The sequence below is a fragment of the Tupaia chinensis genome, unplaced genomic scaffold (genome assembly GCF_000334495.1).
Source record: "Tupaia chinensis unplaced genomic scaffold, TupChi_1.0 Scaffold000074_1, whole genome shotgun sequence".
Taxonomy (NCBI): Eukaryota; Metazoa; Chordata; class Mammalia; order Scandentia; family Tupaiidae; genus Tupaia; species Tupaia belangeri.
Window position 1 is genome coordinate 3,680,413 of NW_006159534.1, and position 27,830 is coordinate 3,708,242.

Sequence of the window (27,830 nt, forward strand, 5' to 3'; positions counted from 1 at the left end):
CACAACTGGCAGGAATTTTTGGCTGGTGCAAGTCCTCAGTGAATCTCACTATCTAATCCTAAAGAGTTAATAACATCATGATAAATTCTAGAAATGTGGTGATCAAATCCCCTCCCATCATTACTCCATGGGCTAGAACCAGTTGCTTTCATTTATTACAATACAGATTATCCACTTGGTGAACTATCTGTGACAGTGGCTCCTTTGTCAATCCATAAATTCATAAAGCACAAATCAGTTGTAATATTAACCTAGAGGCAATTTGAAAGAAAACTCCATCTTCACTTCTCTCCCCTCCAAGCACACATCATTAATATGTTGGGCCTTCCATCTTGTTGGAGATGATCTCTGAAATTCTCCTACTTCATCTTACTGTAAATAATATAGAATTGACTGTGTTTAAATAGTTTTTACAATTTATGCCTCTCATATAAACTGCTGGAAAGTAAAAGCAATTGCAAATGTAAATTTAGTAACTAGAATGAAAGATAAAAGACTGTAGTTAAATATCCAGTCCAGAGAGATTGGCCTTCTTAGCCAACATAGAGGCTCATCCACTCTTAACTTCAACTCTTCTTTCTTTCATGTTTGGGAGAGTTTACTGTGAGGGGAATTGCAAGGTATCCTCCCAGGAGGTGGAGTGTTGGTTAAAAGAAGTAGCCTAAAACAGCAGATAACAAAACTGAGTAAGAGAACTATCTGCAATGAAAAATAATTTTTTTTTGTCATTACACAATAACTCACAGGAATCTGGCCAGAACTCCTAAGGTAAACCAGATTTGTCCCTCCTTGTATAAACAGTGTTTGTATGTGTCATTCTGATGTCAACTCTGATTGATAAGGAAACTGAGAGACAAAGGTTTATTAGCAGCAGAGGATTCTGAGATACCTGGGTCTGAAAAAAGAGCTGGTAGTATTCACATGGGAGTTTAATATTTTGGAATGCTGAAGTATAGACACATCCCTCCTTGAGTTCTTTACATCTTTGGGTGTAGAAATGCTGGTTAGAGCAAATGAAAAGGAACTAGTAACCCCCCCTCTTACCTAAGCCATAGGCCAATGCTGAGGTGCCTTTAGGGATACAAACATTTTTCCACTGTAACCTATTTCCTTTTTAAAAACTTCCTATGACTTGGTCCAAGGGAACTAAATAAATTGAGAAATTCAGAGAGCTATTCTTTGAGGTTCCTATCCACAAGGAATTTGGCAGTGGTCATCTGGTCAACTATGGTAAAAATCATGCTTATCTTTGTAAGATCCTCATCATCTCCATAACCCCCAGGATCCTCTATGAAGAGGAGAGAGTACTCAGATCCTCAGGGAAGAGAGAGGACCAGTGGAAGGAACGTGCTTCCCTTTCCCAGGTCCAGCCTTATATATATTCATGAACTTGGTGGACATCTTAACTCTAAGGTTAGCCTACTCACTTATTTTTGGCATGTGGTGGAGCTGAATCCTGCATGCTGCTGTTCTCTCCAAAATGCAATATGCACATGAGTAAATGGTGACTGTGATATAGCCACAAAATTGATCAGTCTATCGCTAGCTTGACTTATATTATGAATTTTATTCTAAGTCTTTATTAACCCAACACAGTGCAATGGATTTTCATGCTGCTGTCTCAATAAATAGTCCCTTAAAACAAAACAAAACAAAACAAAACTCTGTTTCACTATCTTTATTTTCCTCAACCTTGCACTGAAATCAAATCCCTTTTGTAGATTTTAAATGATGACTTCTAGAAAGCAGAGAGGATAGCCAAGGCACTGTAGAAGCAGCACTTCACCTGGGATTGAAGACATTCATTTGAATTTTGGCTCTTCTTCTTGCCATTGGGGTCATCTTGGGAAAGTAACTTTTCTGACTCAGGGTTTTTTCAAATCTAAATGAAATAATTTACATGATAATTATTTATTTATTTATTTATTTGGAGAGGTTTTCCCTATAGGGTGCATGCGCTTGCCAGACAGACAGAGAGAGACAGAGAGACAGAAAGCGAGAAATCACCCCCCAGGGGGGATGGCTATGCTGCAATCCCTTCTCCTCCATTCTCCTCTCAGGATCTTAGGCACGCACACACACGCGTCGGGCGTGAGTTTCAATCCACCATGTCCAGGATGCGAACCATGGTCGACTACGTGGGAATCTAGCAACATAGCCATTACACTAACTGCTGGTTCCCGATAATTATTTATTAATTACAATTTTTAAAATGTGTTATGTGGGGGGCCAGTAGGTGATGTGGTAGTGAAGGCAGTTGGCCAAATGCAGTTTAAGTCCTAGACTCGTTGGCTTGAAAATCATGCCAGGTGTGTGTGTGTGTGTGCCCAAAATCCCAGCAGGAGAATGGAGGAGAAGAGACTGTAGCATGCCCATCCCCTCTGGGGGGTGATGTCTAAGACAAGGGACCAAATATTCTACCCTACATTCTTAGTGACAAAAAATAAAAAATAAAAAAATAAAAATAAAGCAAACAACCAATCCAGAAAAGGCCACTTAATTAACACGATAAAGAAGCACACCCCCTTACCCTCCACTGAGGTGGAGGAGGTGTCCACATGGGTGCATATTCCTTGCTTTACTTCTTTCAGCCAAGAGGCTTCTTAAAAAGACCTGACCATATCCATGGGGTTCATTCCAGTGTGGATGCCACGTGGGCGGAAATAGGGGTAGGAGGGCCAGTGTGGCAGAGGAGAGCAGTGATGCCAGCTGGTATGACCTGGAGCCAGGAAACTTCCAAATGCACAGGGAGGGTACCCAGAGTTCCTTGGCCTGTCCCTGTAGAAATCAAGCAAAGCTGTCACTCTGGGAGCCAGAGAGAGGTGAGAAATTGCATGCTTTGTGGACTACTTATAGTGTAGTGGCGGAAGCCAGGGACATTCACGTGGCTCCCTTTGGGTCAGTGCAGAGAGAGAATTTGTCTTCGTTCAAGCCATTGGGAACCATGCCAGAGCTGTCAGGATGCTCACCCAGTCAACCTGGATATTTTATTTTATTATTTATTTATTTATTTGTTTATTTTGGAGAGGTTTTTGCTATAGGGCACATGCGCTCACCAGAAAGACAGAGAGAGACAGAGAGACAGAAAGTGAGAAATCACCTCGCATGGGGTATGGCCATGCTGCAATCCCTTCTCCTCCATTTTCCTCTCAAGATCTTGGGCATGAACGCACACGTGCCCAGCGTGAGTTTAAGCCACCAGGTCCAGGACTCGAACCAAGGTCGATTACATGGAAGTCTAGCGACATAGCCATTATGCCCACTGCTGGTCTCAGCCTGGATATTTTAAATAATAATAAATCTATTGGACACTTCCTAAGGGCCAGGCCTATTCAACTTGAGTAAGAGGTGGATTGCTTTCCCCCAAGATGCTCACAGAGAGGACGGTCACACGTACAGATGTCTGCAATACAAGTCCGACTGTCAGATGAGCTCTCAGGAGAAAGAAGAGGAAGAGTGGAGACCAGGAGATGGAGGTTGGGGGCTAGGAGGGGAAAGCTAAAAAGAAGAGGTGACATTTCAACCTGGCCTTGAAGAAGGATTTGGACACACTCGGGCAGATGAGAAGGAATGCTAGGCAGAGAAACAGCGTGTTGAACTAGCTTCAACAGCCCGAACTGCATCTTCAGGGTACTGGGAAAGGTGCTGTGTGAAGCGTGGCCCCGGCAGATGGGGAGGGTGGGCGATAAGATTTGATGGGCAAGGTTGGGCTCAGACTGTGAAAGACTTTGAAGGCTACGTTCTGTGTTTGTGCTTCATTCAGCAGAGGGTGGAGGAGGCCGTGGAGGAGGCAGTGATAGAGTAGAGAGAAGAGGGCCTTTAGAAGATCTGTGGGCTGTGGTTCCTTCTGGGGACTATGTGTCCTTGGACATTGCTTTCTCAAAGGGCCACTTAACTCCCTTTAGATTCAGTTTTCTGAGCTGAAGGTACCCTGATACTTGGGGGTTATTGTGTTCCTCTAGTCAATAGCTGCTTAAATTCTCATTTTTTGAAGTTTTCCCCAAGATATTCCCTCCTTGTTAAGCCTTCTGGATTCCCCCAGAGCTTATTTGAAGAATGAAGACACGTACATATGAAAAGATTTTTTTAAAAGTAGTATACAGAAATGCTACGAGGCTAGGCAGACATGTGGGGCATGAGGAATGTAGGTCTTTAGAGCAGGAAGACCTGGGTTCCAGTTTCTTACTTAAACTTGATCAAACTGCAGCGTTTAAACTGAGGTTGGATATATCTGTTCTACGTTCTTTGCAAAAGAGTTGCAATGGTTAAGTGAGCAGCCCGGCCTAGGGATGCAGTGCTGGAAGCTACACTGGAAAGTCAGTCCGGAAGCATACACGGTGCATGTGCAAGTACCCAGATCCTGGGGGGCTAGAGGAGGGATCATGGTACAGTGAGACCCTGTCAGGGTTGCCGCTATCTCTCCCTCCCGATGTGTGTACATGTGTTCTCTATCATAAATAAAATAAATAAATATAAAAAGAATTAGAAAAATGTAGGAAGCTACTTGATCCTTTTTTTTTTTTGAGAGGTTTTTGCTATAGGGCGTGTGTGCTCGCTAGACAGACAGAGAGAGACAGAGAGACAGAAAGCGAGAAATCACCCCCCAGGGGGATGGCCACGCCGCAATCCCTTCTCCTCCATTCTCCTTTTGGGATCTTGGGCACACACGCACATGCACCCGGCGTGGGTTTTAAGCCACTGGGTCCAGGACTCGAACCGCAGTCGACCACGTGGGAGTCCAGCGACATAGCCATTACACTAACTGCTGGTCCCGGAAGCTACTTGATCAATCAATGTGTCTCTCACTCTGTCCCTCTCTGGTCAAATTAAAGTGAATAAATAAAGATAAATAAAATATTTTTTTTTAAAAAAAGGTAATTTAAGAATCATGAGATACATAAAATGAAGAAAGACAGGTGGTTGAAAGACTAGGTAGGTGCTATTCACGATAGTCCAAGCAGGAAAGGATGGTATCCTAGACCAAAGCAGTGAAGATGGAGAGGGAAAGTAGCTTCAAGTTTTCTTTTAGAAGGTAGAACAAAACAAAACTCAATGGCCAGATTAAAAAAAAAAAAATAGGGAACCAGCAGTTAGCGTAATGGCTATGTCGCTGGACTCCCACATAGTTGACCGCGGTTCGCCTCCCGGACCCGGTGGCTTAAAACTCATGCCAGGCACGTGTACGTGCGTGCCCAAGATCCCGCGCGAAGAATGGAGGAGACGGGATTGCGGCGTGACCATTTCCCCTGGGGGGTGATTTCTCGCTTTCTGTCTCTCTGTCTCTCTCTGTCTGTCTGCCGAGCACATGCGCCCTATAGCAAAAATCTCTCCAAAAAAAAAAAAAAGAGTACAAGGAGCTGACAGTTGGAACTTGGTGGATGGTGACATCATGAACCAAGCTAGCCCTTTTTCACTTCCTAATTGCTGAAATCCAGAAAAGAAGGTGAGGGCAGGAAGCATCCCAGGGCTTAAGTACTGTTACCCAGACCCTCGCCTGTGCTGTTCGCTCTCCCTTTTGGCTCAGTCCTTCCCTTCTCCCCAGCACTGACCCTACAGCCCAGGAGAATTTCTTCTTCCAATGTGCCTTGTCTGTATGCCCTCAGCTTGCCTATATCCATTATAACAGGTGGCTTTGCCCAAGGAAGCCAGCTCTATCTTGGCAGGAAGGCCAGAGGAAGCATAGGCAGGCCTCACAGTAGACGCACCTCCCCTCACCCTCCCACTGTGGCTGGGTCAATCTCTCAGCCTTGGCTCACTTCTTTTCCTGGACCTGAGGAAGAGCTGGCAGGCTGGCATGCCCCACAGTAGGAGCAAGACTCTTTCAATAAAACCACAGCTATTTATTTATTTATTTATTTAGGAGAGATTTTTGCTATAGGGTGCGTGCACTCGCCAGAAAGACAGAGGGAGACAGAGAGATAGGAAGCGAGAAATCACCTCCCCAGGGGGGTGGCCATGCTGCAATCCCTTCTCCTCTATTCTCCTCTCAGGATCTTGGGTATGCACACATAAGTGCCTGGCGTGAGTTTAAGCCACCGGATCTGGGACTCAAACTGCGGTCAGCTACATGGGAGTACAACAACATAGCCATTATGCCAACTGCTGGTCCCAAACACAACTCTTATCTATGGAGATCACGGTCAATCAGAATAGTTCTAGGGCAGTAGGAGGCAGTCCAATAGCAAGGGGGGATCCTAGCCTGGAAAGATGTTTGGAGATGAGAAAGGCATTGGTAGAGGTGGGTTCTGGAGAAGCCTAATAGCACACAACTCTTTCTTTATACCTAATTACTCAACCCATTGAAATGGATCCACTTCCTGTCTCTCTTTTCTTTGGAGCCTGAATCTTCCCATTCTCTTATCACCTCTGTGCCCATCGGAGGAACCTTGTCCTGACCATCCCTTGGCTTTCCTTCTGCCTTGTCTCCCTCTGTCTCACCTCATGCTCCTACTACCTTTCTATGAGAGATGGTCATCCTCCACATGCCTCTTCCTTTCTTATTTAACCAATGACGTTTCAGCTCTTCAAGTCCTCGGTTATAGTCTTCAGTGGCAGTCGTATGGAGCACCTCAGGATATGGGACACCAGAGACAATACCACATTATGATTAGAACTCAGACCCAAGCAAGTTACTTCACCTCTCTAAGCCTTGGTTTCCCTTCTGTTAAATGGGAATATTAATACTGTTTCCTTCATAGGGTGGTTTTGAGGACTAGATAAGTTAATGGATGTGAAAACCTGGGCTGGCATGTCATAATTGGTCCATATACATTAATTGTGTTGATATTAAATCATAGCCAGTTGTTGTGTCTTCAGAGGGTTAGGGCTTCTACTGTAGCTGAGGAGATAGAATATGGCCTTTTGGGCTGGTGGGTGGCATAGAGATTAAGGTCCTGGATACCACATAACCAGCCATGTGGTTCAAGTCCCAAACCCGAAAGCTTGAAAATCATGCTGGGCACATGTGTGTGCATGCCCCAAATCCTAAGACGATACTGAAGGAGAAGGGATTGAAATGTGGCCATCCCCTCCAGGAGGTGATTTCTCACTTTCCATCTCTCTCTCTTTCATGATTAGACATGCATTATGGCCACAAAAAAAAAAAAAAAGCCTTTTGGGGACCAGCAGTTAGCGTAGTGGCTATGTCGCTGAACTCCCATGTAGTTGACTGTGGTTTGAGTCCCGGACCCAGTGGCTTAAAATCACACCAGGCGTGTGTGCGTGCATGCCCAAGATCCTGAGAGGAGACTGGAGGAGAAGGGATTGTGGCATGGCCATCCCCCCTGGGGGGTGATTTCTTGCTTTCTATCTCTCTGTCTTTCTGGCAAGTGCACGCTCCCTATAGCAAAAACCTCTCCAAAAAAAAAAAAGCCTTTTGAAACCTACTTGATCTCCTACTAAGAAAGTGCCTTTCCAAATGGAGCAAGCAGAGGGTGTTGGTCCTGACTGGCATGCACCTAGTCTGGGGAGATTTCCCACCGAAGGTGGTATAAAGTGCAAGTCTGTACCATATGTTAAGGAGATCCTAGGTACAGCCTGGGACTGAGGAAAGGGAGTGTGGGGTATACAGAGTGCCTGTGCAAACATTCTCTCAGTACTGCCCTCACCTTGCCTGTTCATCATGTACCATATAAATCCAGAGAACCTTCTTCTTGTCCACAGGGAATTTGCCAAAGAGAGAGAGAGAGTGGAGAATAGGAGAGCTTTCATGAAGCTGCGGCGCCAGCAGCAGATCGAGCGTGAACTGAACGGCTACCGTGCCTGGATAGACAAAGCAGGTAGGCCCCCTGGGGGCTGCAGGCCTCGGCCCAGCACTTTCGTGGAGGGCCTGCTAGATTGGAGGGGACCGAATCCATGGGTGCCAAGTTAATGCTTTAGGTTTCCTGCTGGTCCCACTTTCTTCCTTGGGAGTCTGACTGTCTCCATTCTACCAATACCTTTCAGGAGGCAGACATTTCAGCAAGGTGAGCTGAGAATGCAGTAACATGAGCCAAGCCTGGTGCAGAGGGTGGGCTGGTGGCATTTTATACTCTTCCTCCTTTAACTGCTAATAATAACAGTCCAGTGCAGATATACATGGGTACCACTTTTTAGCAGGCCCTGGTCTAAGTACTTGAGATACAATGATGACCAAACAGCTCCCAGCACCCTAAAGCCTTCCCTTGTGGTGCTAGGTACTCTCTAGTTGGGGAAGATAACAATAAACAAAATAAGTAATAAGCAACTTATAAGACAGTGATGGGATGGTTCAGTGCAGTGGGAAGCCAGATCAAGGCAGGGCTGGGGAATATGGGATGTGCTACAGTTTTAAATAGCATGGGGGGGGGTGTCCATTTTTGTGGAGACTTGATAAGGGAGTGAGCCCCAGGAAGCTCTGTAAGAGTATTTCAGCTTCAGATCCCTCATGGGAGTGTGCCAAAGTCCTCAAGGAGCAGGGGTGAAGAGTGAGGGCAGCAGGTAGTGTAGTGGTTATGGCACTGGACTCCCACATGGCCAACTGTGGGTCAACCCAGTGGCTTGAAAATCATGTTAGCCACTTTGTGCATGCATGCCAAAATCTCAGGAGGAGAGTGAAGGGGAAGAGATTGGGATGTGCCTATCTCCCTGGGGGGTGATTTCTCACTTTCTTTCTCTCTCTGTGTCTCTCTCTGGTGAGCACACACACATGCCCTATGGCAAAAACTTAAACAAAGGGGAGGGGCAGAAGGGGAGCAGAGCAGGGGACAGGAACAGAGGACAAGATGAGGGCAGTCATGGGGGTAAGGGAACAGCAATTGTGCAGGTCTTCCTGGGCCACTGTTAGGGCTTTGGGCTTTGCTGTGAGTGAAGAAAGAACCCCTGGAAGGTTCGAAGCAGAGAACTGTCGTGCTCTGACTTAAGGTTTTAAAGGAGCTTTTGGTTGCTGCATTGAAAATAGATCTTCAGAGGACAAGGCCAGAGCACGGAGACCAGTTGTGAGGCCATTGCAGCCACGCAGGTAAGAGCTGATGGCACAAACAGGTGTTTCCAAAGCCCTGAGCTGTCATCAGTTCTCAGCCTGAGGCTCAATAACAGGACAAGTTCTTGCCCAGCTGTGAGGTGCGGTCCAAACCTATGATGATGTCATTAACCCACAGTCACCAGGTTTGCGGCTCAGCTGCTTATGAGGGCCATCGATCACTCCCTATCTGCCAGTAAAAAGAATGCATTTTCTTTCTTTATTATTTTTAAGGCTAGATTGCACTGATGCTATATCTTCAATATTTTCCAGAGTCAAAAGTGATTTTTTTAAAAAATAAACACACACATGATGACTGTCAGCGTCTCCCCTTACTTCCTAGTAGAATGCACAGCACCAATGTGAGGCTCTACAGGAAACATTTGGAATATGATTTGGTACTTAGTGGCCTGGGCCTTACTCCTCTGTGGGAGCTTTGGCATGGCACCATAACTGCCAACTCATAAGCCCTCTCTGAGCTCTGGAGTTGACTTCTGACGATCTCTGGGGACTAAGCGAGTGCACAGATGATTGAAGGCCAGATATCCATGCCTGTTTGGGACCACTGCATTTCTCCATGGCCTTTGGAAGCATGAGTGATGGATGTTGAGCGCACTTGGTCTGCCCATGCTCCCCCAGGACTTTGTGGAGGGGTACAGTGAGCATGAATCTCGCTTCCCTCTTCCCAGAATGGCAACTCAGCCTGACCACCCACGGGAGGGCGAGCAGATTTGCCTCCAGTCCAGGAAGGCAGCTTGTTCCCAACTGTCCTTGGCATCCTCGATGGAGCAGCCATCTGACAGACTGCTAAGGGAGCTGGCCACAGAACCGGAAAGGGGCCTCCCAGCCCTGGCTGTGACCCTGTGGGGTCGGGCAGCACCGTATGCTACTCTTTGTGGCTCTGCTTTTCAAACTCTTGCAAAATTCTAAGGCTGCCCTTTCTTCCAGTTGGCAAAGCTGGCTTTCTCCTCCTTCTAAGAAAAAAGACGCACAGCAACGTCAAATGGTGCATCCTGGCCCTTCCCTTTACAAATGGAGCTGAGTGAATCAGAGACATATGGGTTACATTCCCTGGAAAGACACTCAAGTTCGAAAGCGAATTTGGCAAAAGGCACTGGGGGTGGGGGAGGGGGGTTGTTTCAGCTTCTCCAGAGCCCTCAAGTGCTTCTCGGAGATTCTCAGCAGCACCACACAGGCTCCCTCTGCCCTGAGGTCCTTAGCTCTGCCTACCCCAAAGCCCGGACATGGCACTTTGCCAAAGCAACTCTCTTAACATTGCTGTGAGGTGTTTCAACTAGTGCTTGGTTTAAAAATGATGACCCCTGAAACATGTGCTATCACATAACTTTGAAACCCTCTGTGTCTGCGTGAAGGACCACCCCACTGATAACACTTAACATGGTAACTTAGAATTTCGCCAGAGGCCATACTTTAAAAAGAAAGCTAAACATTTAGGACTCATATAGTGACCATCCTCTATGGTACCATCCAAGCCTCAAAATGTTCCCCTCCCTGAAACTACATTACGGGCCCTCAGTTTTTTCTGTAGGTGGAATTATGCTAATAACTTTACCCTCTCTTGTTGTCTTGTTACAAGTGCTTTAAATTAATCCACTGTTTAGTAGGATCTGCTGTAAGCTTTTGTCTAACAGCTGGAATCTCAGAGGACTGTGAAGGCCTCAAGCTTCCTGGCCTATGGCTTGAGGGTAGTATGGATCGAATGTCGTCAGTGTCATTCCCAGTACGACAATTGGGATTCCACCAGACCTAGGCCAGGAGCTATCTTGGTGCATTTGGAGGACTATGGGTGAGGTATATTCCAACCAAGTCTTGGCAGGAGATAATGTCCCTCCAAGGGTGACTCTACTGCAGAGTGCAGGTCTGCCTCTGGGCAGACCAAGAGAAGAGAATCCTCGGGGCTGCATGGTGCCTTTTCCAACATCAACAAGTAAGGCATCATCCCAACACCACCAGTCCTTCATGGCCCTGACACCAAATGGGTGTCCAACTCTTCGGTCCCACCCTGACATTGACTATACCCACAGTTTAGTGCAGGGCCACATGTTGTTAAAGGCTCACCCACGGGCCCCACCTGACTTCAGATGTCAGCCCAAGTGGGGACTCTAGGCAGCCAGCATTCATTGGGGCCCCTAGCCAGCCAGCATTCCTGCCTGGCTGACTATAAATTCAGAGGTCCCCACAACCCTTAGCCCCTCCCAGTCCCCTAAGGGTTCAGTAATTCTCATTAGAATGACTCATAAAAATCAGGAAAAAACTACTGTCACTGGTTTGTTGTGCCGGATACAACTCAGGAGCAGCCAAACGGATGAGATGCACAGGGCCAGCTATGGAGGAGGAATACACCACCCTCCCTGCATGTGGATATGGTCACCAACTCTGAAGCTTCTGAAGCCCATGGCTGAGAGAGTCTTTGTTATGTAGGATGCTGGGTGTAGTCATTGACTCTGGAGTGGTCACACTCGTCCCCAGATCCTCTCTCCTCCCCAGAGTTGAAGGCAGGGATGCTGCAAGTTCTAACTTTGCCATCATATTGGTGGCCACCAGCTTTCAACTGTAAACTATCAAGGCCCCCTCCCCTGCATGACTCATCTCATGAACACACTTAAGTCAAGCTCTGTGCCAGAAACCAGAGGCGAAAGTTAAATATGTATTTTGTATTATGCCACAGGGACAGATTGACGGCAGGCTTAAGCCTCTCCTGCTCAAGGTCTGCTCAACCAAGGTAGGATAGGGTGGTGGGGAGAGGAGCACACAAGCCCACAGGCTGCAATCCTCTCTGAGGACCTTTAAGCATCTTCTCCTGTTCCCTACTCAGGGAAGACAGGAGCGAGCATAAAACATGGTTGTACCTCCTGAGTGAGTAGACGTTACAACCAAGGGGCAAAACAAGAACAACCCAGGAAGGTTGCATTGCTGAAAATGGCTCAAGGGGTTAGAAAGACAGAAAGCTGGGTGCAGTTAAACCAAACATGCACATTTTTAATTCCTATTACGATTAGGGGATGTTAGTTAAAAAGCTTGCCTATTCCCCTTCTTTCGTCGGTATCCTGTGAATGAGGGTATCAGGCACAGAGCACCCCCACTCCAGACCCTCTCTCTGCACTCTGACTCACTCCAGCACACTCGATTTCTTCCTGATACTGGTTCCTACAGCAGGCCCTCGACTCTGTTCTCTCTTTGTTGCCCTGGAGTCAAAGCTATCCCTGAGAGATTTTCATTTTGCAAAATAATTTGGCATTTACAGAAAATTTACTAACCCATTTGTTTCCATATAGAGGAAGTCATGCTTGCAGAAGAAAATAAAAACTCTGGAACATCCGCCTTAGAAGGTGAGAAAGTGCCCCAACACCTTCCTCTATTTGCGTTTGCCCCTCTTAACTCAGTGACAATCTCTCTTGATCAAAAGAGAAGAAAGAAATAAAAGAGGGTGTTCTGGGATTTGAAACAAAAGTCTTTCTGCCATAAAATCCCTCATGCTTTAAAATGAAGGGAATTGAGTCACAGATTTAAGTGCCTTTTAAAGTGATGAAAATGAAACCCAAGAGTTGCTTTGTTCCAGAGCGTGCAGTTGACACTGTGCAATGAAAAGACAATCATATAATCAATGGTATAGAAAGGGATCTGCTTTTAAAATTTGTGGGGCTTGTCTTGGGACCACTTTCATTTCTGAGAGGTGGCATCGTTTATGAACAGCCAGAACAAATGGATACAGAGTGCCTGTTTACCTTGTGCAGTGAGATGGGCTCTAGCGAGATTCTGAAGCCCTCATGTTAGAGTGCCAGTGAACACAGCCTTCACGGTTCTATAGATATTCTCAACTTCACTCACCTTGACTCAGATTAAATGCAGACACCTGTGTCCCAGAGGCCTCGAATGAGGCCTGTTGCCTGCAGTACTCAAAGTTTCATCCAGAATAATCTGAATGTACTTGTGACCTCTCCCTGATCTTCCATTCCCTGGTGTAGTGCTTCGAAGGGCAACCATCAAAAGGAGCCGGACGGAGGCCATGACCCGAGACTCCAGCGATGAGCACTGCGTTGATATCTCTTCTGTGGGTGAGTGCATCTACTTAAATCATCTCAGAATCTCCCATGAAATCCAGTTCTTTGAGAAGCACCACTATGAGGAAAATGACCCAGAGAATCCAGAATTTAGGAATGTAATTAAGGAAAGGAAAGGCATGGGAATCTAAATGAAAATGACTTACAGAGAAAAAAAAAAAGACCAAAGGCTAGCCACAGTGGCATAGCAGCAACACACGGCTTTGCGATGGCTGAGGTCTTATGGAGAGGTTGCAGGTTTGCATCGTGAGGCCTCTTGGGCACACTGGGCATGCACGTGCATGCTCCTGATTTTTAGCTGGTGAAGGCTGAGGGTGCATTCTGGCATGGGTGCCCTGTAGGAGGTGCCTGCCTCTCTCTTAAAAAGAAAAAACAAGAAGGTAGAAAAGAGAAAGAAGCAGATCTTTAAAAAAATTGAAATGGATCAGGGGATGCTGCTTATATGAAACATGGGGATTGGGCTCTTTGAGTGTGGCAGATACATGCCATTTGCAGATTTATCCTCTTTCCTGGGTGTGATAATGCGAACCCACTTTGGGGTATTGTCAAAGGATCCTGAGGACCTATCACTTCTAGTGACCCAGAAGTGAAAAACTGGAGTCATTTGCTCAACTTTAACTTCTACAGCACTCTTCTACTTCCATCATGTGCATCTGTCCTGCTGACAGCCTTTGACCCTGGCTGGTGTTCAGTCTGAGGTTCTCGTAGGGATTCTGGCTGATGGAAGGATTTTCCTGCCTGGAAAAAGGAGAGAGTCAGACTCCATCCTTAGAAGCAGAATAACTTGCAAAGCTCATAGCCGCTTTGTACTGCCAGAGGAAGAAATACCACGGATGTGGCAGAAGGGTTTCAGTGCCTGAAGCATATTTAAAAGGAAAGGGCAGCGAGAAGACCAATCTATTGCCAGCATAAACATGATCCTATTAGAATTCAAGATGCTGAGTGTTTGCTTGGTGTCTTGCCTGGGAATCTTTCAATTTCCTAGGACTGAGAGTGCCCAGATAGGAAAAACCAGATCTCTGCCCATGGAAACCATTCATTCCATAATGTGGGGATTCCCCAGGCCTGCCATGTGGCAGCCACTTGGCTGTGACACTAGGTGTCCACCTTGCCCTTTGAGTGCTCCCTGGTCATGGAGAGAGATCCCAGGGTATTTTTCAGCCTCACTCTTCGTTCTTTCATCTTCCCTGCCTAGGTACACCTCTTGCCCGAGCAAGTATCAAAAGCACAAAGGTAGACGGGGCTTCCTACTTCCGGCACAAGGAAAGACTTCTGCGCATCTCCATCCGCCACATGGTCAAATCCCAGGTGTTTTACTGGATCGTGCTGAGCCTCGTGGCTCTCAACACTGCCTGTGTGGCCATCGTCCATCACAACCAGCCCCAGTGGCTCACCCACCTCCTGTGTAAGTGACAGTGGCTGCGAGTCCCTCAGGTGGAGCAGCTTGACTGGCATGTGTGAGTGATTGTAACATATGGTACGGAAGGCCTCCTTGGTTCTGCAGCCCAGAGTTCTGCCTCTTCCCTCCATGAGGGAGGCCAGAGTTGTCCTCAAGGGGGCTGGATGATCACAGGACTATTCCCTGCTTCATTCATTATTGAATCTGCTAAATAAATCATGCCTGATGAATCAACAAGAGTACCGTGACACCATGTGTAGGTAGGCCTTTGCTTAGTTTCTGTAGGAGGCTCAGTAGCCACTAAAGTCCTAGGGGAAAGTTCTTAGGACAGTGGATACCTCACGTAGACCAAAAAAGGAACTTATAAGTCAGTTCTGGAGAAGATTGTCACTGAGGATGTGTTAGGACAGGGAGACTGTCCCTGTTGGGTGTATATAGGGAGGAATCCAGCTTGTTGGAGGTACAGTAAAGTCTTTTCATGTTCCTTTGGGTGTCATCTACCATTTAAAGGTCAGTGACAATATACTTATTGAAAGAGAGTAAGGCTGGCATGTTGAGTGTGTCTGGCAGTTCTACCTGGGTCAGAGAGTATACAGACATCACTAGGCTTTGCCCAGCACCGAGTGACGTGGTCATTGAATGTCCTCGCAACATGCTGTGTGGGTTTCCCCACGGGTGGGTGTGCTAGCTGAGGAGTACAGGAGCCCACACCATCGGTGTAACAAATGCTTCTACTTTAATACTTTCAGACTATGCAGAATTCTTGTTTCTGGGACTTTTCCTTTTGGAGATGTCTCTGAAGATGTATGGCATGGGGCCTCGCCTTTATTTTCATTCTTCGTTCAACTGCTTTGATTTTGGGGTAAGTCCTCCAAAGCCTGCCTGTCCTTCTGCATCGCGTTGATATGTCATGGTTTTAGATAAGCAGCTTGCTCCATTAGTCAGCATGAAGCATTGAAATCAGAGTTTATAAAGTGGAAATAGATAAGATTAGCTAAAGGGAATTCAGAAGTGCGTGGATCCTCACCATGCAAGGGTTTGTTTGGGTTTTATAAAGCCCTTTGATTTTTAATGTTTTTATTGAAGTATAACACATCAACTATAGAGTATATGCTTAAGTGTATAGCTCAATGAGTTTTTTACAAAGCTACCCAGAGCCAGAGTTTTGAACCACTTATTATCTTGGGAGAAGCCTGGGAGAGAAGGACAAAAGACGTGATTCTAGAGGTGGTTGTATAAGAAGCTTATATATTTGTTTTTTTCTACTTCAGTTTAAAATTGGGGTAATTATCTAGGTTTCTCCTCATACAAACACACACACACACACACACACACACACACACACACACACACACTTATATTCGCAAGTACCACGTAAAGCATTTCATCCAGTTGTTTACTTTCTACATAATACTGACAACTAACTGTAGATACTCTATTGCTAACAGTCTTCAAGGTGCTTCCACATACCTTTTTTGGTTTTGCCCCTGCTGCTTACTGGAGCCTTGTATGCTATCCTTTGTATCAGTAATTAGACTTCCTATTTACACACGAGTGAACAGCTATCATGTGCAAGTTCACATACCCAGTCAGCTGCAGAACTAGGTCATGAAACTTTGGGTTTCTGAACCACTTCTCTTTCTGCCAGAGCTTTGGTTAGGTGCTAAAGATTTTGAGCACTTGCCAATCTACATTTTATATAGTTTCCCTTGGAACATATGGTTCTGAGTACTGGCAATTTTCAGGCATAAAAACTAGTGTGAGATTGTCTTAACCTTAGTCTCCTCATGTACATATTTTTCAGTATTGCTCTGAAGATCAATTTTTGTTATTTCTCGTGGCAAAATGTCTAGAACATAGAAGACCTTCTATAAATATGTGATTACAACAACAACAAGAAATAAACTGAAAAGTTCATTCAAAATTGCTCCTTTCTGTAGAGCGCATTCAGACTCTGTCAACAAGGACCATCACCTTGTGGACGTGAAACCTTGCCAACTGAAAGATATTTTACATAATGGGATGGAACCTTCTTGTTAGTGTGAAATTCTAGGATAATGAGAGGATAAAGACCCTCTTTTAGATTCCTGTATTAGGATGCAGTCTGTATTAATTAATTTCCTTGGCTTAAGTACCACTCCTTTATTCAAGGTGTTCCCATGTAAGAATAGGTATGGCTGTCAATTTTATGCAAAAGTGGTGACTGTTTATACCAGGGAACAGGCCTCAGTAAAGCAAGCTGCATCATGGAGGGTTACTTAGGATGGGGGAAGAAAACAGGCAAGAGAGGTGCCAGGGTCTCCTTTTGTTTCAGCAGTCTTCACAAACAGGTGGCTGAGGGACCAGCAGATGGCATAATGGTTACATTGCTGGACTCCCATGTAGTTGACCACAGTTCGAGTCCCGGACCTAGTGGCTTAAAACTCACACTGTGTGTGTACACGTGTGTGTGTGTGTGTGTGTGTGTGTGTGTGTGTGTGTGCACGTGCATGCCCAAAATCCCGAGAGGAGAATGGAAGAGAAGGGATTGCAGTGTGGCCATCCCCCGGGGGGTGACGAGTGATTTCTTGCTTTCTTTCTCTCTGTGTCTCTCTGTCTCCCCAGTGAGCACACGTGCCCTATAGCAAAAATCTAAACAATCAAACAAACAAATAAAAACAGTAGCTGAGTTGGAGGCAGGGCTGGGTGAGGAGGAAAAAGTTTCAGTCTCATCTTAGCTCAGTGAGAGCTGCTGCTTGAGTGCTAAATATTAATAGCGGGATTGTCCTCCCTCCCCTTTTTCTTCCTCCTCTTCCTCTCACTGAGACTGGGTTTGCCTTTTTAGGTCACAGTGGGCAGTATCTTTGAAGTGGTCTGGGCAATCTTCAGACCTGGTACATCTTTTGGAATCAGTGTCTTACGAGCTCTCCGGCTTCTAAGAATATTTAAAATAACCAAGTAAGTGATCAGAGTTTGAACTCTTCTACACCATATTTAAGAATGGAGCCTTCTCTCTGCCTTATTATATTTCCTTCCATGTCCTCTTTTCCCTAGCAAAACCCTACCCCACCCCCTCTCCATTCTTTAGCATCTCCTCCTTCTCCAAAGATCATACCAAAAGTTACCTGTGGACCAGGTCCTGTGCCACGTTCCCAGGGGAGCAGCATGTGGCTGCCACCTCCCACAGGGGTACAAAGGCAGCCAATTTTGTAGACTGCCAGGCTGGTTCTGGGCTAGCCTAGGGATGGCACAGTATCCAGTGTCCAAGACTGCATGGTGTCTGGGTTTTGCAGGTATTGGGCATCCCTGAGGAATTTGGTGGTCTCCTTGATGAGTTCCATGAAGTCTATCATCAGTTTACTCTTCCTCCTCTTCCTGTTCATTGTCGTCTTTGCTCTCCTAGGAATGCAGCTGTTTGGAGGCAGGTAAGTGCCAAAGAGCTTTCCATCCAAGAAGCTCAAAACTCCATGCTAAGCCTGTGAGTGCCAGGGTTGTTGATTTGATCTCCATGGTACCATCTTATCTGCACCTGCCCTGACCCTAATCAACCACTGAGTGCACACGTGGGATCCTTCCTTGCTGTATGGAGTTCTTACTCTGGCCCCCCATTCCTTTGGGAGTCATCCCTGAAATGTACAGGTGGGAGCCCTGGAACTGATGGTCAGCCCAAACCCTGTCTTAGTACCCACATTCTTCACAGTGCATAATTCGTCAGCAGTAGTCAATGATAATGTGTCAATGATAATGCCTCCATAAATTATGTGGAATGGGTACCAGAGGGAATTGAGAGTGTGGGGAACAGAGAAAAGAGGTGATGAAAACTGTAATCCTGAGACGGGAAACTTGGTACGTGATATGTCCTATTCCATTCTTCTCTTTGAATTGCCTTTCCAGGTTTAACTTTAATGATGGGACCCCTTCAGCAAACTTTGATACCTTCCCTGCCGCCATCATGACTGTGTTCCAGGTATGAGCTCACACAGCAGTCCAGAGATGATATGTGGGGTTTTCTGGCCTACCCACTACAGGATGATAATGACAGAGTGCTAGGAAACTGCTGGTTTTTCACCTTGGCTCCTCCCAGGGGATGGAGTAGTCTTTCTTGTTGAGTAATCATCACCGTTACAACCCCTAGGACCTTTGTGGCTCTGTTCTTAGCAGTAATAAAAGCGCTCTATTGCAATCAACTCATGGTCCTTCTCCCTATACCTCTTAGGTTAAAACCTGTGAGTTTGCAAGAGATATTGAATCTGAGACATTCAGTGACAAATCACTTTTTTGACGGTCTAAAATCTAGAGTCATATTCTAACACATGCATCCATTTGATAAAGTATCTTTTTCACTCCTTCCCCCTGAAAAAAAAGAATCTAACTTTTTTTTTCTTTTTTTGGAGAGATTTTTTCTTATTGGGGCGCGTGTGCTTGCCAGAAAGATAGAGACAGAGAGATAGAAAGCGAGAAATCACCCCCCAGGGGGGATGGCCACACTGCAATCCCTTCTCCTCCATTCTCCTCTTGGGATCTTGGGCACGCACACACACGTGCCCAGCGTGAGTTTAAGCCACCGGGTCTGGGACTCGAACCTTGGTCAACTACATGGGAGTCCAGCGACATAGCCACCGTTACAACCCCTAGGACCTTTGTGGCTCTGTTCTTAGCAGTAATAAAAGCGCTCTATTGCAATCAACTCATGGTCCTTCTCCCTATACCTCTTAGGTTAAAACCTGTGAGTTTGCAAGAGATATTGAATCTGAGACATTCAGTGACAAATCACTTTTTTGACGGTCTAAAATCTAGAGTCATATTCTAACACATGCATCCATTTGATAAAGTATCTTTTTCACTCCTTCCCCCTGAAAAAAAAGAATCTAACTTTTTTTTTCTTTTTTTGGAGAGATTTTTTCTTATTGGGGCGCGTGTGCTTGCCAGAAAGATAGAGACAGAGAGATAGAAAGCGAGAAATCACCCCCCAGGGGGGATGGCCACACTGCAATCCCTTCTCCTCCATTCTCCTCTTGGGATCTTGGGCACGCACACACACGTGCCCAGCGTGAGTTTAAGCCACCGGGTCTGGGACTCGAACCTTGGTCAACTACATGGGAGTCCAGCGACATAGCCATTACGCTAACTGCTGGTCCCCCAAAAGAATCTAACTTTTTAAATCATGGGAAAAAACTAATTAATAGTGCCTTAGTCTTAGAGCTAAAGAAAAACACAATTAAGCCAGAATTGAAGGCTAGACCAGAACTCAGGTTTCCTTAAACTGGAGCCCACTAGATTTGCTGCAATAACACTGCCATCTCTAGAACTGTATCTTGGGGACAGTCAGGTAATGAATGACCAGATCACCTGATCTGTGTGATTCCCACAGTCACCTGGCAAACCTGAGGTCAGAGGTTCTCTGTAGTTGGAGGCGTGGAACTTTTCTTTTTGATATGTTTTCCTTCCATTTTCAGCTCTAAAACCTCTCTTCCATATCAAAAGACTGTTTAGGATTATTCACAGGAATGACTTCCTTTTCTCTGCCAGCATGGCTGTGTGCATTGGTCCCATTTTCTCTACCAACCCAGGTTCTGTTGTGCCTGTTGTTTGCTTTGTACAGATCCTGACAGGGGAGGACTGGAATGAGGTGATGTACAATGGCATCCGTTCCCAGGGTGGGGTCAGCTCAGGCATGTGGTCAGCCATCTACTTCATCGTGCTCACCTTGTTTGGAAACTGTATCCTTTGTAAGATGCTCCTTCTTGTGCTGCCCGCCCTCCTGGGGCAGCATTTGAGGAGGTGGTGGTGGTGGTGGTGGGAAAGGTGGAAGAGCTTGGGTGGGCAGGGAGAGGGCTATGGATGCAGCTTGGTGTAGTAAGGGAAGCAAGGATACCAATCTTAAGGAGCTCATACACTAGATGGGTAAAGAATACAGAGATAGAGCATTATCCAAATCTATAGTGTACTTAAATAATAACGTAGAGGCTGCCATTTTGAATGGCTGGAGATAGTTTGAGCTGGGGAAAATAGAGGACAGAGGTCACTATAGGCCAAAATATGGACAGAATGTAATACTAGTAAGTTACTTACATGTTAATATAGAACAGAGCTTACCACAGAGATCTCAAAAATATTAGTGTTCTAATCAATGCTGATAGAACTAAGCATGTGAGACCTCATATTAAGTGCTTAATAAGCACAATTTTATCTCATTGTGACCATATAAAACAGAAAAGACATAACTTAAGTCAAACAACTGCTAAATTGTAAAAGGACACTAAAAATCAAATTCTTCTGACTCAGAAACCCATACCTGATCACAGGATCTCCAACACAAAGGTTTAGGTTTGAATGGCACCGACGCTGCTCATCAGCTGTGTGGTTTTGGGAAAGTCTCCTAATCTTTCTATGCTATTATTTTTCACATCTATTAGTTGTGAATGCTATGTGAATTAATTTATTCAAATGCACATTGTAACTGCAAACTTCTAGACCACTGTTCATATTCAAGGGTAATGGAGCTGAACTTGAACTGTAGATAGTAGAACAAAAAAAAGAGGGCAGCTGTTCTAGGGGTTGTCCAAATGTTCATGGAAAGTGCATATGAAAAAATGATGCATGATTTCAATTTTGTTTTTGCACTCAAGTGAACTCACACTTTAATACCATTTTTTCCACAAATATTTTGAAGTTCCCTTGTAATTTTGCCCTTTCCATAGTCTCATAGAGTAAAGATGCTCCCAAGTTTTATGCCCTGGAGATTTCCAGGGGTCAGAGAAGACTATAAAATAAATATGAGAAACTCATAAAAAGAAAATGATGAGTGAGTGACACATTGGAAGGCCCATTTGTCACAGTGGCACCTTGATTTTCACATCACTCAGGGTTGTCAGAGCTAGAACCAGTGCTGTGTTCCACAACACATGGGCCTCCAAGGCAGTTGGGAAATTGGGAGTACGGAATCAAGTGAATTTCATATTGGATCATGTCTTCTCTGTGACATTATGTTAAATAAAACATGGACACTTTCAAGAAGCCAACAAACATGGAACCTCACGAGACTGAGAGAAGTTAGCATCTCATTACTGAGAGCTGCTCAGTGACAGGGGCTGTATAGTCTCATTTCTTTTCTTTTTTTTTTCCCCCCTAATTTGCCACAGGACTCATGCACTCACCAGGGAGAGACAGAGCAAGATAAAGGGGAAGTGAAAAAGTGCCCCCATGAAGAATGGTCACACAACAATACCTTCTTCATCTCGCCCTCCTTTTGGGCTTTTGAGCATGCCCATACATGGGTCCAGTGTGTTTCTCAAGTCACCAGGTCTAGAACTTGAACTGTAGTCAGTAATGTGGGATCCCACCACTTTAACCACTATGCCACAGGCTGGCTATCTTTAAGAGTGGAATAGGATATGACCATTGGTCTAAATGAGATGCAATCCCAGCCTCCTGCACTGAGCTCCCCACAATCTTGTTCAGTGTTCTTCTTCATTGCTATAGATAGTGGCTATAGTTGTCTAAAGGCCTTCTTACCCTATCTGGCCCCATGAATGGCTTGATTCAGTTATTTCTTTGTTCAGAGTAGAGATAATACGTGGAAGGAGGGAAGACAAATCCTCCTTCTCCTTCCATAGCCCCTGCATAAGTGACTCTGTGAGTAGCAAAAAAATGCTAGTGTCCCAGGGAGGAAAGACATGGAGGTGTCCTCTCAGATGTGTTGGAACCTCTTGCTTTTCTCACTTTCCCATCCTTAACTCATCACCCCCAGACACACTGCTGAATGTGTTCTTGGCCATCGCTGTGGACAATCTGGCCAATGCTCAGGAGCTGACCAAGGTAAGCATGGTTCTCTGGGCACCCAATGGTTATCTAGTGCTATCAGGTGCCCTATGGTCTCAAAACTCTGTGTTGTCTGACTCAGGCCCACTAGACAGGTCTCTTCGGGAAGCTTCTAGTTCATTGGAAAGCCACACAGCTATGAAAGAAGTCTGGTCCACTTTCATTGCATATGATGAACCTCAAACTAGCCTGGGTACCTTATGGGATACAGAAAATAACAGCTTCATCTCTGTGGGCCTTCAAGGGCTCCTTTCCAGAGTTGTCATGAAGAGTCATTACAATACCAAAACCCTGCATTGCTCCTGTGACCTGTGGCAGTGTGATCCCAGTCATGTGACTTAACCTTTCTAGGTTTGGTTTTGAGATAGACCAGTGCATCACAGTTTCTGGGCTATGGGTCTTCCAGGGCTATGATCGTTTTAGGGAAGTGTCAAGGAGGACGGGAGTAAAGGGAAGTAAAGGGAGTAAAGGCCAGAAGATGGGAAGAGGCCAGATACTACTTGTCTTAAAGAGTTGTCCCTTTCTTTTATGATTCATTTCTCCAGAGGTAGAGGCAAAACTAATAGTAGTGGACTGCCCTGCTCCTACCCATACAAATGTGATTTGGAGCAGAGGCGCATAGCATCCGGGAAACATTTCTGAGCTGCTTCCCTGTGCTCTGTGATGCATGGCCTGTGCTTCTCTACTTCAAGATCTTCTTATCTGCATGGTATAGGAGAGGAAATACCAGCTTTAGTTTCTGAAGCATTGGATTTGAGTCTCACATTTGTCACTTACCAGCAGTTTTAGCTTTGGGTAAAGTGCCGATCTCCATTGGCATCGGTTTCCTCACGTGCAAGATGGGAATGAGGATTGCATGTCTCATAGGATTACTGTGAGGACCAAGTGAGATGGGCATGAGAGCCATAGCCTGCCTCAAAGATGTGTGTATCCTTAATAACTCGAGTCATTTACCTGAACTGGTTTGCTTTAGTGGCACCACATAAAGGGGCACATTTTAATAGGAATGGTGGTGAAGGGATGAGGTCTCTGCTAACCTCACAGGATGGGGCCACTTCGCTGTGAAGGGAAGAGGCCATGCTGGGTGCTCTGCCTTGGCACTTTGCAAAAGGACCCTGCTCCATCACTCCAGGCCCTGGAAGCACATGTGAAGTGTTGGGTCCTGCCGCTGACTACCACAGCTTGTGGCCAGTTCTGCTGAGGGTGAGGGCTGGGGCAGACCTCCCCTTTCAAACAGCCTGTGGGGCAGTTTAGAGACAAATATTGTAAGTCTCTGAGCAACCTTACCTTATACTACCTTGCCTAACCTCTTCCCCTGCTCGTCTCATTGCATCTGGTTTGCAGAACTCTTTTGGGGGAAATCCAAAGGAAACCTCTGTCTCTTATGGGGACCCTAGTCACAGCCATGTCTGCTTTGTATCTAGGATGAGCAAGAGGAAGAGGAAGCCTTCAACCAGAAACATGCACTACAGAAGGCCAAGGAGGTCAGCCCGATGTCCGCACCCAACATGCCTTCTATCGAGTGAGTTGGCCACCCTTTTACTGACCCTGGACTCCTGTGCTAACAGCCAGTTCAGCTCACAGAACTGTTGATTACAGGCGTGCACCTGTCCATGTCAGGAACTGTCCCTGAGACATCAACAGAGAGTAAGACAGGTCCCTGCTCTCATGGGGCTCTTACTTCAGTGGGCAAGATAGATGGTAGAAACACAAATGGTTTCCAATAGTGGTAAGTGCTGTGAGGTAAATAAAAGCAGAGTCATAAGACAGAGAAGGCCAGGAGCTGGGGCCAGGGGAACCGTAGGGCAGTGCAGGAGGCGCTCCCTGAAGAGGTGACAATTAAGCAGAGACTAATGTGTGGAAGGTGTTCATGTGGTATTGTGAAGGTGAAGGGTTCCCCATCAAGATCCAGTGTGGCTGATATGAATGAGGGTAGCAGAGGATGACAAGCCAGAGGCGGGGCATGGGCCAGCTCAGAGGTCCTCAGGGACCCGGTGGAGCACATCAACTTTTATTCTAATGTGATCTTGTAAGGACTCAAAGTGAGGGGATGGATAGGATGCGGTGTACCATATTAGAAGTGTGGCGAATGAACTGTAGGGGCCAAGAGTAAAGGCCTGGAGATGGGAAGCTGGCTTTTGTAGTAAAGTAGGGGAAAGATGATGATGGTTTAGACCAAGAGGATGGTAATGAAGAAGTCATTCCATTCTATCTATATTTTGAAGGGAGAGACAATAGAAAAAGCAAGTGGATTAACTACAGTTAGGGTTGAAATGAAAAAAAAAAGAGAGAGAGAGAGAGAGAGAGAGAGAAACAAGAAGCACTCCCAGGTTGTAAGGTTTTGAGGCCTAAGAAACTGGAAAGAGGATAGTGGCATTTACTGATACCATGACAAAGGGCAGAAATTCCAAGTTCATTTTGGCCATGTTAAATTTGAGATAGTGCTAAGATGTGAGTGTTGACTGGGATGTTGATTATGTGAGTCTAGAACTTAGAAGAGAACTGAGGGTTAAAACGAACACTTAGGGGAGAAGTCATTTGCATTAGATGGCATTTGAGCCACCAGTGTGGGTGAGATGACCAGGAAGAGTGGGGCTGAAGAAGAGAGGAGGTGAGGGCGGAGGCCAAGAGTGCTTCTGTGCTGAAGGTCTGACCGAGGAGACGCCAGCAAAGGAGATGGACGGGGTGTTTCCAGGAGGCAGGAAAAAGAACAGGGAAGCACAGTGTCTGGGGAACCTACAGAGGGAGGTGGAGGAAGGAAGAGTGGGTACTGGCGCTATGTGCTGCTGAACGAGCATTGATGATGACAGAAAAGGAACCCCTGGATATTAAAAGCAGAGTTCTTAGTGATGTTTCAAGAAGTGTCAGGGCCACATGGGAACAGAACCCAGTGGAACTGGATTCAGAGAGACTAGGAGCTGATAAAGTGGAATAGTGCATACAAAATCCTTAGGGATCTAGCCTGGGCCTGCGGTGGATGGTAAAATGAGGGGTAGTTTTCTTGGGCCCTGCATGGGGCTGTCACTGCCTGCTGAGAGAGAGAGAGGGGTGTTGGAGCAGAAATGAAAAAATAACTAGAACTATGAGATTCCTGTTGTTGTTTCAGGTCTCAGTAAGGACCGTGCAAGTTGCCCTGGGCTGTTGATGGGGAGGGTCTGGGACCCCCAAGAAGTAGAACTATATCCTTGTTACCTATGGCTTAAGGCTGGAAAGACAAGAGCCTTTGGTTGCCCAGAGTTCCTGTAAAGGGCTCCCACGTGACCTCTGCCTCCCCTTGCTAGGGGCATTCCAGAGTTATATGTGGGGGGTCTCCCTGCCCTGCATAGCCATCATCCTGCTTTCACCTTCTAAAACTGAAGTCCTGACCTCTGGCCTTTCTCCTATGAATGAGATAAAAAAAAGTTCCTCCCCAAATTTGTTGAAGATTCTTGGGGAGACACCAAACAACTCCTTTTTCTCTAGTATATTCTCTGGGTCTTAAGTGGTTTCTACTCCACCTTCCCTGAACTCCTAATGTTTAGTTAAAAACACATGCGCACAGGTATCCACAGACACGATGGATAGGGCTGCCCGACACTTAGGAGTGGGCAGTTCTATTTACTGAGATGAGGAAGCCTAGGGGGAAAAGTGGGTTTGGAAAGATGTGAGTTGGGACGATGCTTGGCCCAGAGTAGAAACTCACTATTTATAGAATGAATGAATGAATGAAATGTGGGTAGGCACAGGCTGTGGGAATCGAGCAGCATGTATCAAGAGTGTCACAATGTGGAATAAGGTGTCAGATATCCGAGACCAGCAGAGGCCCAGGCTGCTGGATACGGGCCGCAAGCCGGCAGGTGTGACCTTAGTGTGTGTGCCCCACTCCAGAGGGCAGGCAAGACCGCTAGCCGGGCTTCAGTGGAACTAAGAGCACGTGTGGCTGTCCATGGAGAAACACAAAAGAGCTTTGGTAGAAACCAAAGTGCCTGGCACTAGTCACAGTCTTGGTGCTAAAATCTGGGACCTTGGAGAGTCACTCAAGATCTTAGAGCCTCTGCATCCCCTTCATCGAAATGGGAAGATTACCCCCTGCTTCCCTATTCCATAAGGCTATTGTGGGATGTCACCCTGGCAGCAGGTGGAGATACGTGGATTTTTCTCTGTGTAGTTTTTGATATGAATGTAAATTTAGATCTTAAATAGATGAGTAGAAAGGTGAAGGGAAGTTTAAAGTATGTGTCTGATTCATATGGGATTCAGAGGTTCATTTCTCTTTTGCCTGTGTGTGTGTGTGTGTGTGTGTGTGTGTGTGTGTGTGCACAGGTATGTGTATATACCATGTTCATATGTGCAAAAGCAGAGAATCATTCATGTGCTTACACTTACACACACATGCTTCTGGATGGCTGGTGTTGGAATACTTGAGAACTTGCAAGTACATGGTGAAACGTGCTTTCCCAGCTGGTGTGCGTGCTGCCAGTCCAGAGTGGATGCTTCTGTGTCTCCACACCACCCTGCCCTCGGCCCTACCTGGGCTTCATTGCATGGCGGGATGTCAATGCTGAGAGGTGTATGGTCAGAGAGCTGTATGAGGATCTACATCAGTGGGCACTGTGTGCAGCCACCCCCAACACACATTGCGCCTCCTTTGGACACCCAGACCAGCAGCCTGTGCTCCTCAGGCACCACCCTGCAACTAGCCTCCACTGTGGACCTCAGGGATGTGGCAGCTGAACAGTGTCAGTTTGCCTGGCATTTTCTTCATTGGTAGGAGCATCATTGCCAGCCTTCCGGGTTCAGGAAGGGCCCAATCATTGGATCTGATTGGGTCTTTCAACTCAGGAACTGGAGCAGGCCCAGATGTGTTGTCTGGGACCTGAATTGACTGACACTATACTGACAGGCTCATTTAACTGGGTGTCCTATCCACTTTTTCAGGAACTGTCTACATCCTATCACTCTGACCTTCCTTGACCTTGTGTTTGAAAGGGCACTGTGTGTGTGTGTGTGTGTGTGTGTGTGTGTGTGTAAATGAGTTTTCTCTGTACAAGGCTAAGGTCATGCTGTGCTTTACCCAAGTGAAGAGACAGAACTTTTAAGACCTTTGACCTGGGCCAGTGTGTCGCACTCCTCACATGCTGGAGCGTGTAGACGGTGGCCTCAGGGTGGTGGACTGGCCTCCGGCCATGGACTGCATGGTAGCTTATGGAGGGAATGGCAGAGCACTTGTTCCCCTGCCTTTTTTGAGACATCAAGTCAGGATCTGCCTGGAGTGTGAGTTGGGTAGTCGCACCATGCGAATGTGCTGTGCTGTGCAGTCCTGGAGTCAACTGGGAGGGGAAATACAGCTCCTCGGCAAGGTTGCAAGACCTCCACAACAGGCCTTTGAGGATGCTTTGGTGAAGTGTGAGTGCCTGTGGCCGTGACGTTGGCCATCTGGAGCTGTATGTTATGTGAAATGGGGTAGCCTTTGTGTCTGCGTGTGTGTTGTAAAACCAAATGTACATAGCATGGAGTCAAAAGTCACTCCATCAAGGAATTGGAGGTTGGTAGTCTGCAGAGGGCCAGGCACATGGAGGACATGTGGACATGC

At 46.2% G+C, this 27,830-nt stretch overlaps 1 protein-coding gene across 1 annotated transcript in view; it reads left to right on the forward strand.

Moving 5' to 3' along the window:
• Positions 1–27,830, forward strand: part of LOC102488737 (voltage-dependent R-type calcium channel subunit alpha-1E) — a 342,844-nt gene that overhangs the window by 239,163 nt on the left and 75,851 nt on the right. Inside the window, exons 9-19 of the mRNA XM_027767826.1 lie at positions 7,663–7,778; positions 12,274–12,327; positions 12,964–13,053; positions 14,255–14,464; positions 15,208–15,320; positions 17,283–17,395; positions 17,731–17,862; positions 18,332–18,404; positions 20,040–20,157; positions 22,188–22,255; positions 23,683–23,780. Of these exons, the coding sequence (XP_027623627.1) occupies positions 7,663–7,778; positions 12,274–12,327; positions 12,964–13,053; positions 14,255–14,464; positions 15,208–15,320; positions 17,283–17,395; positions 17,731–17,862; positions 18,332–18,404; positions 20,040–20,157; positions 22,188–22,255; positions 23,683–23,780 (1,185 nt within the window). The remainder of the gene's footprint in view (positions 1–7,662; positions 7,779–12,273; positions 12,328–12,963; positions 13,054–14,254; positions 14,465–15,207; positions 15,321–17,282; positions 17,396–17,730; positions 17,863–18,331; positions 18,405–20,039; positions 20,158–22,187; positions 22,256–23,682; positions 23,781–27,830) is intronic.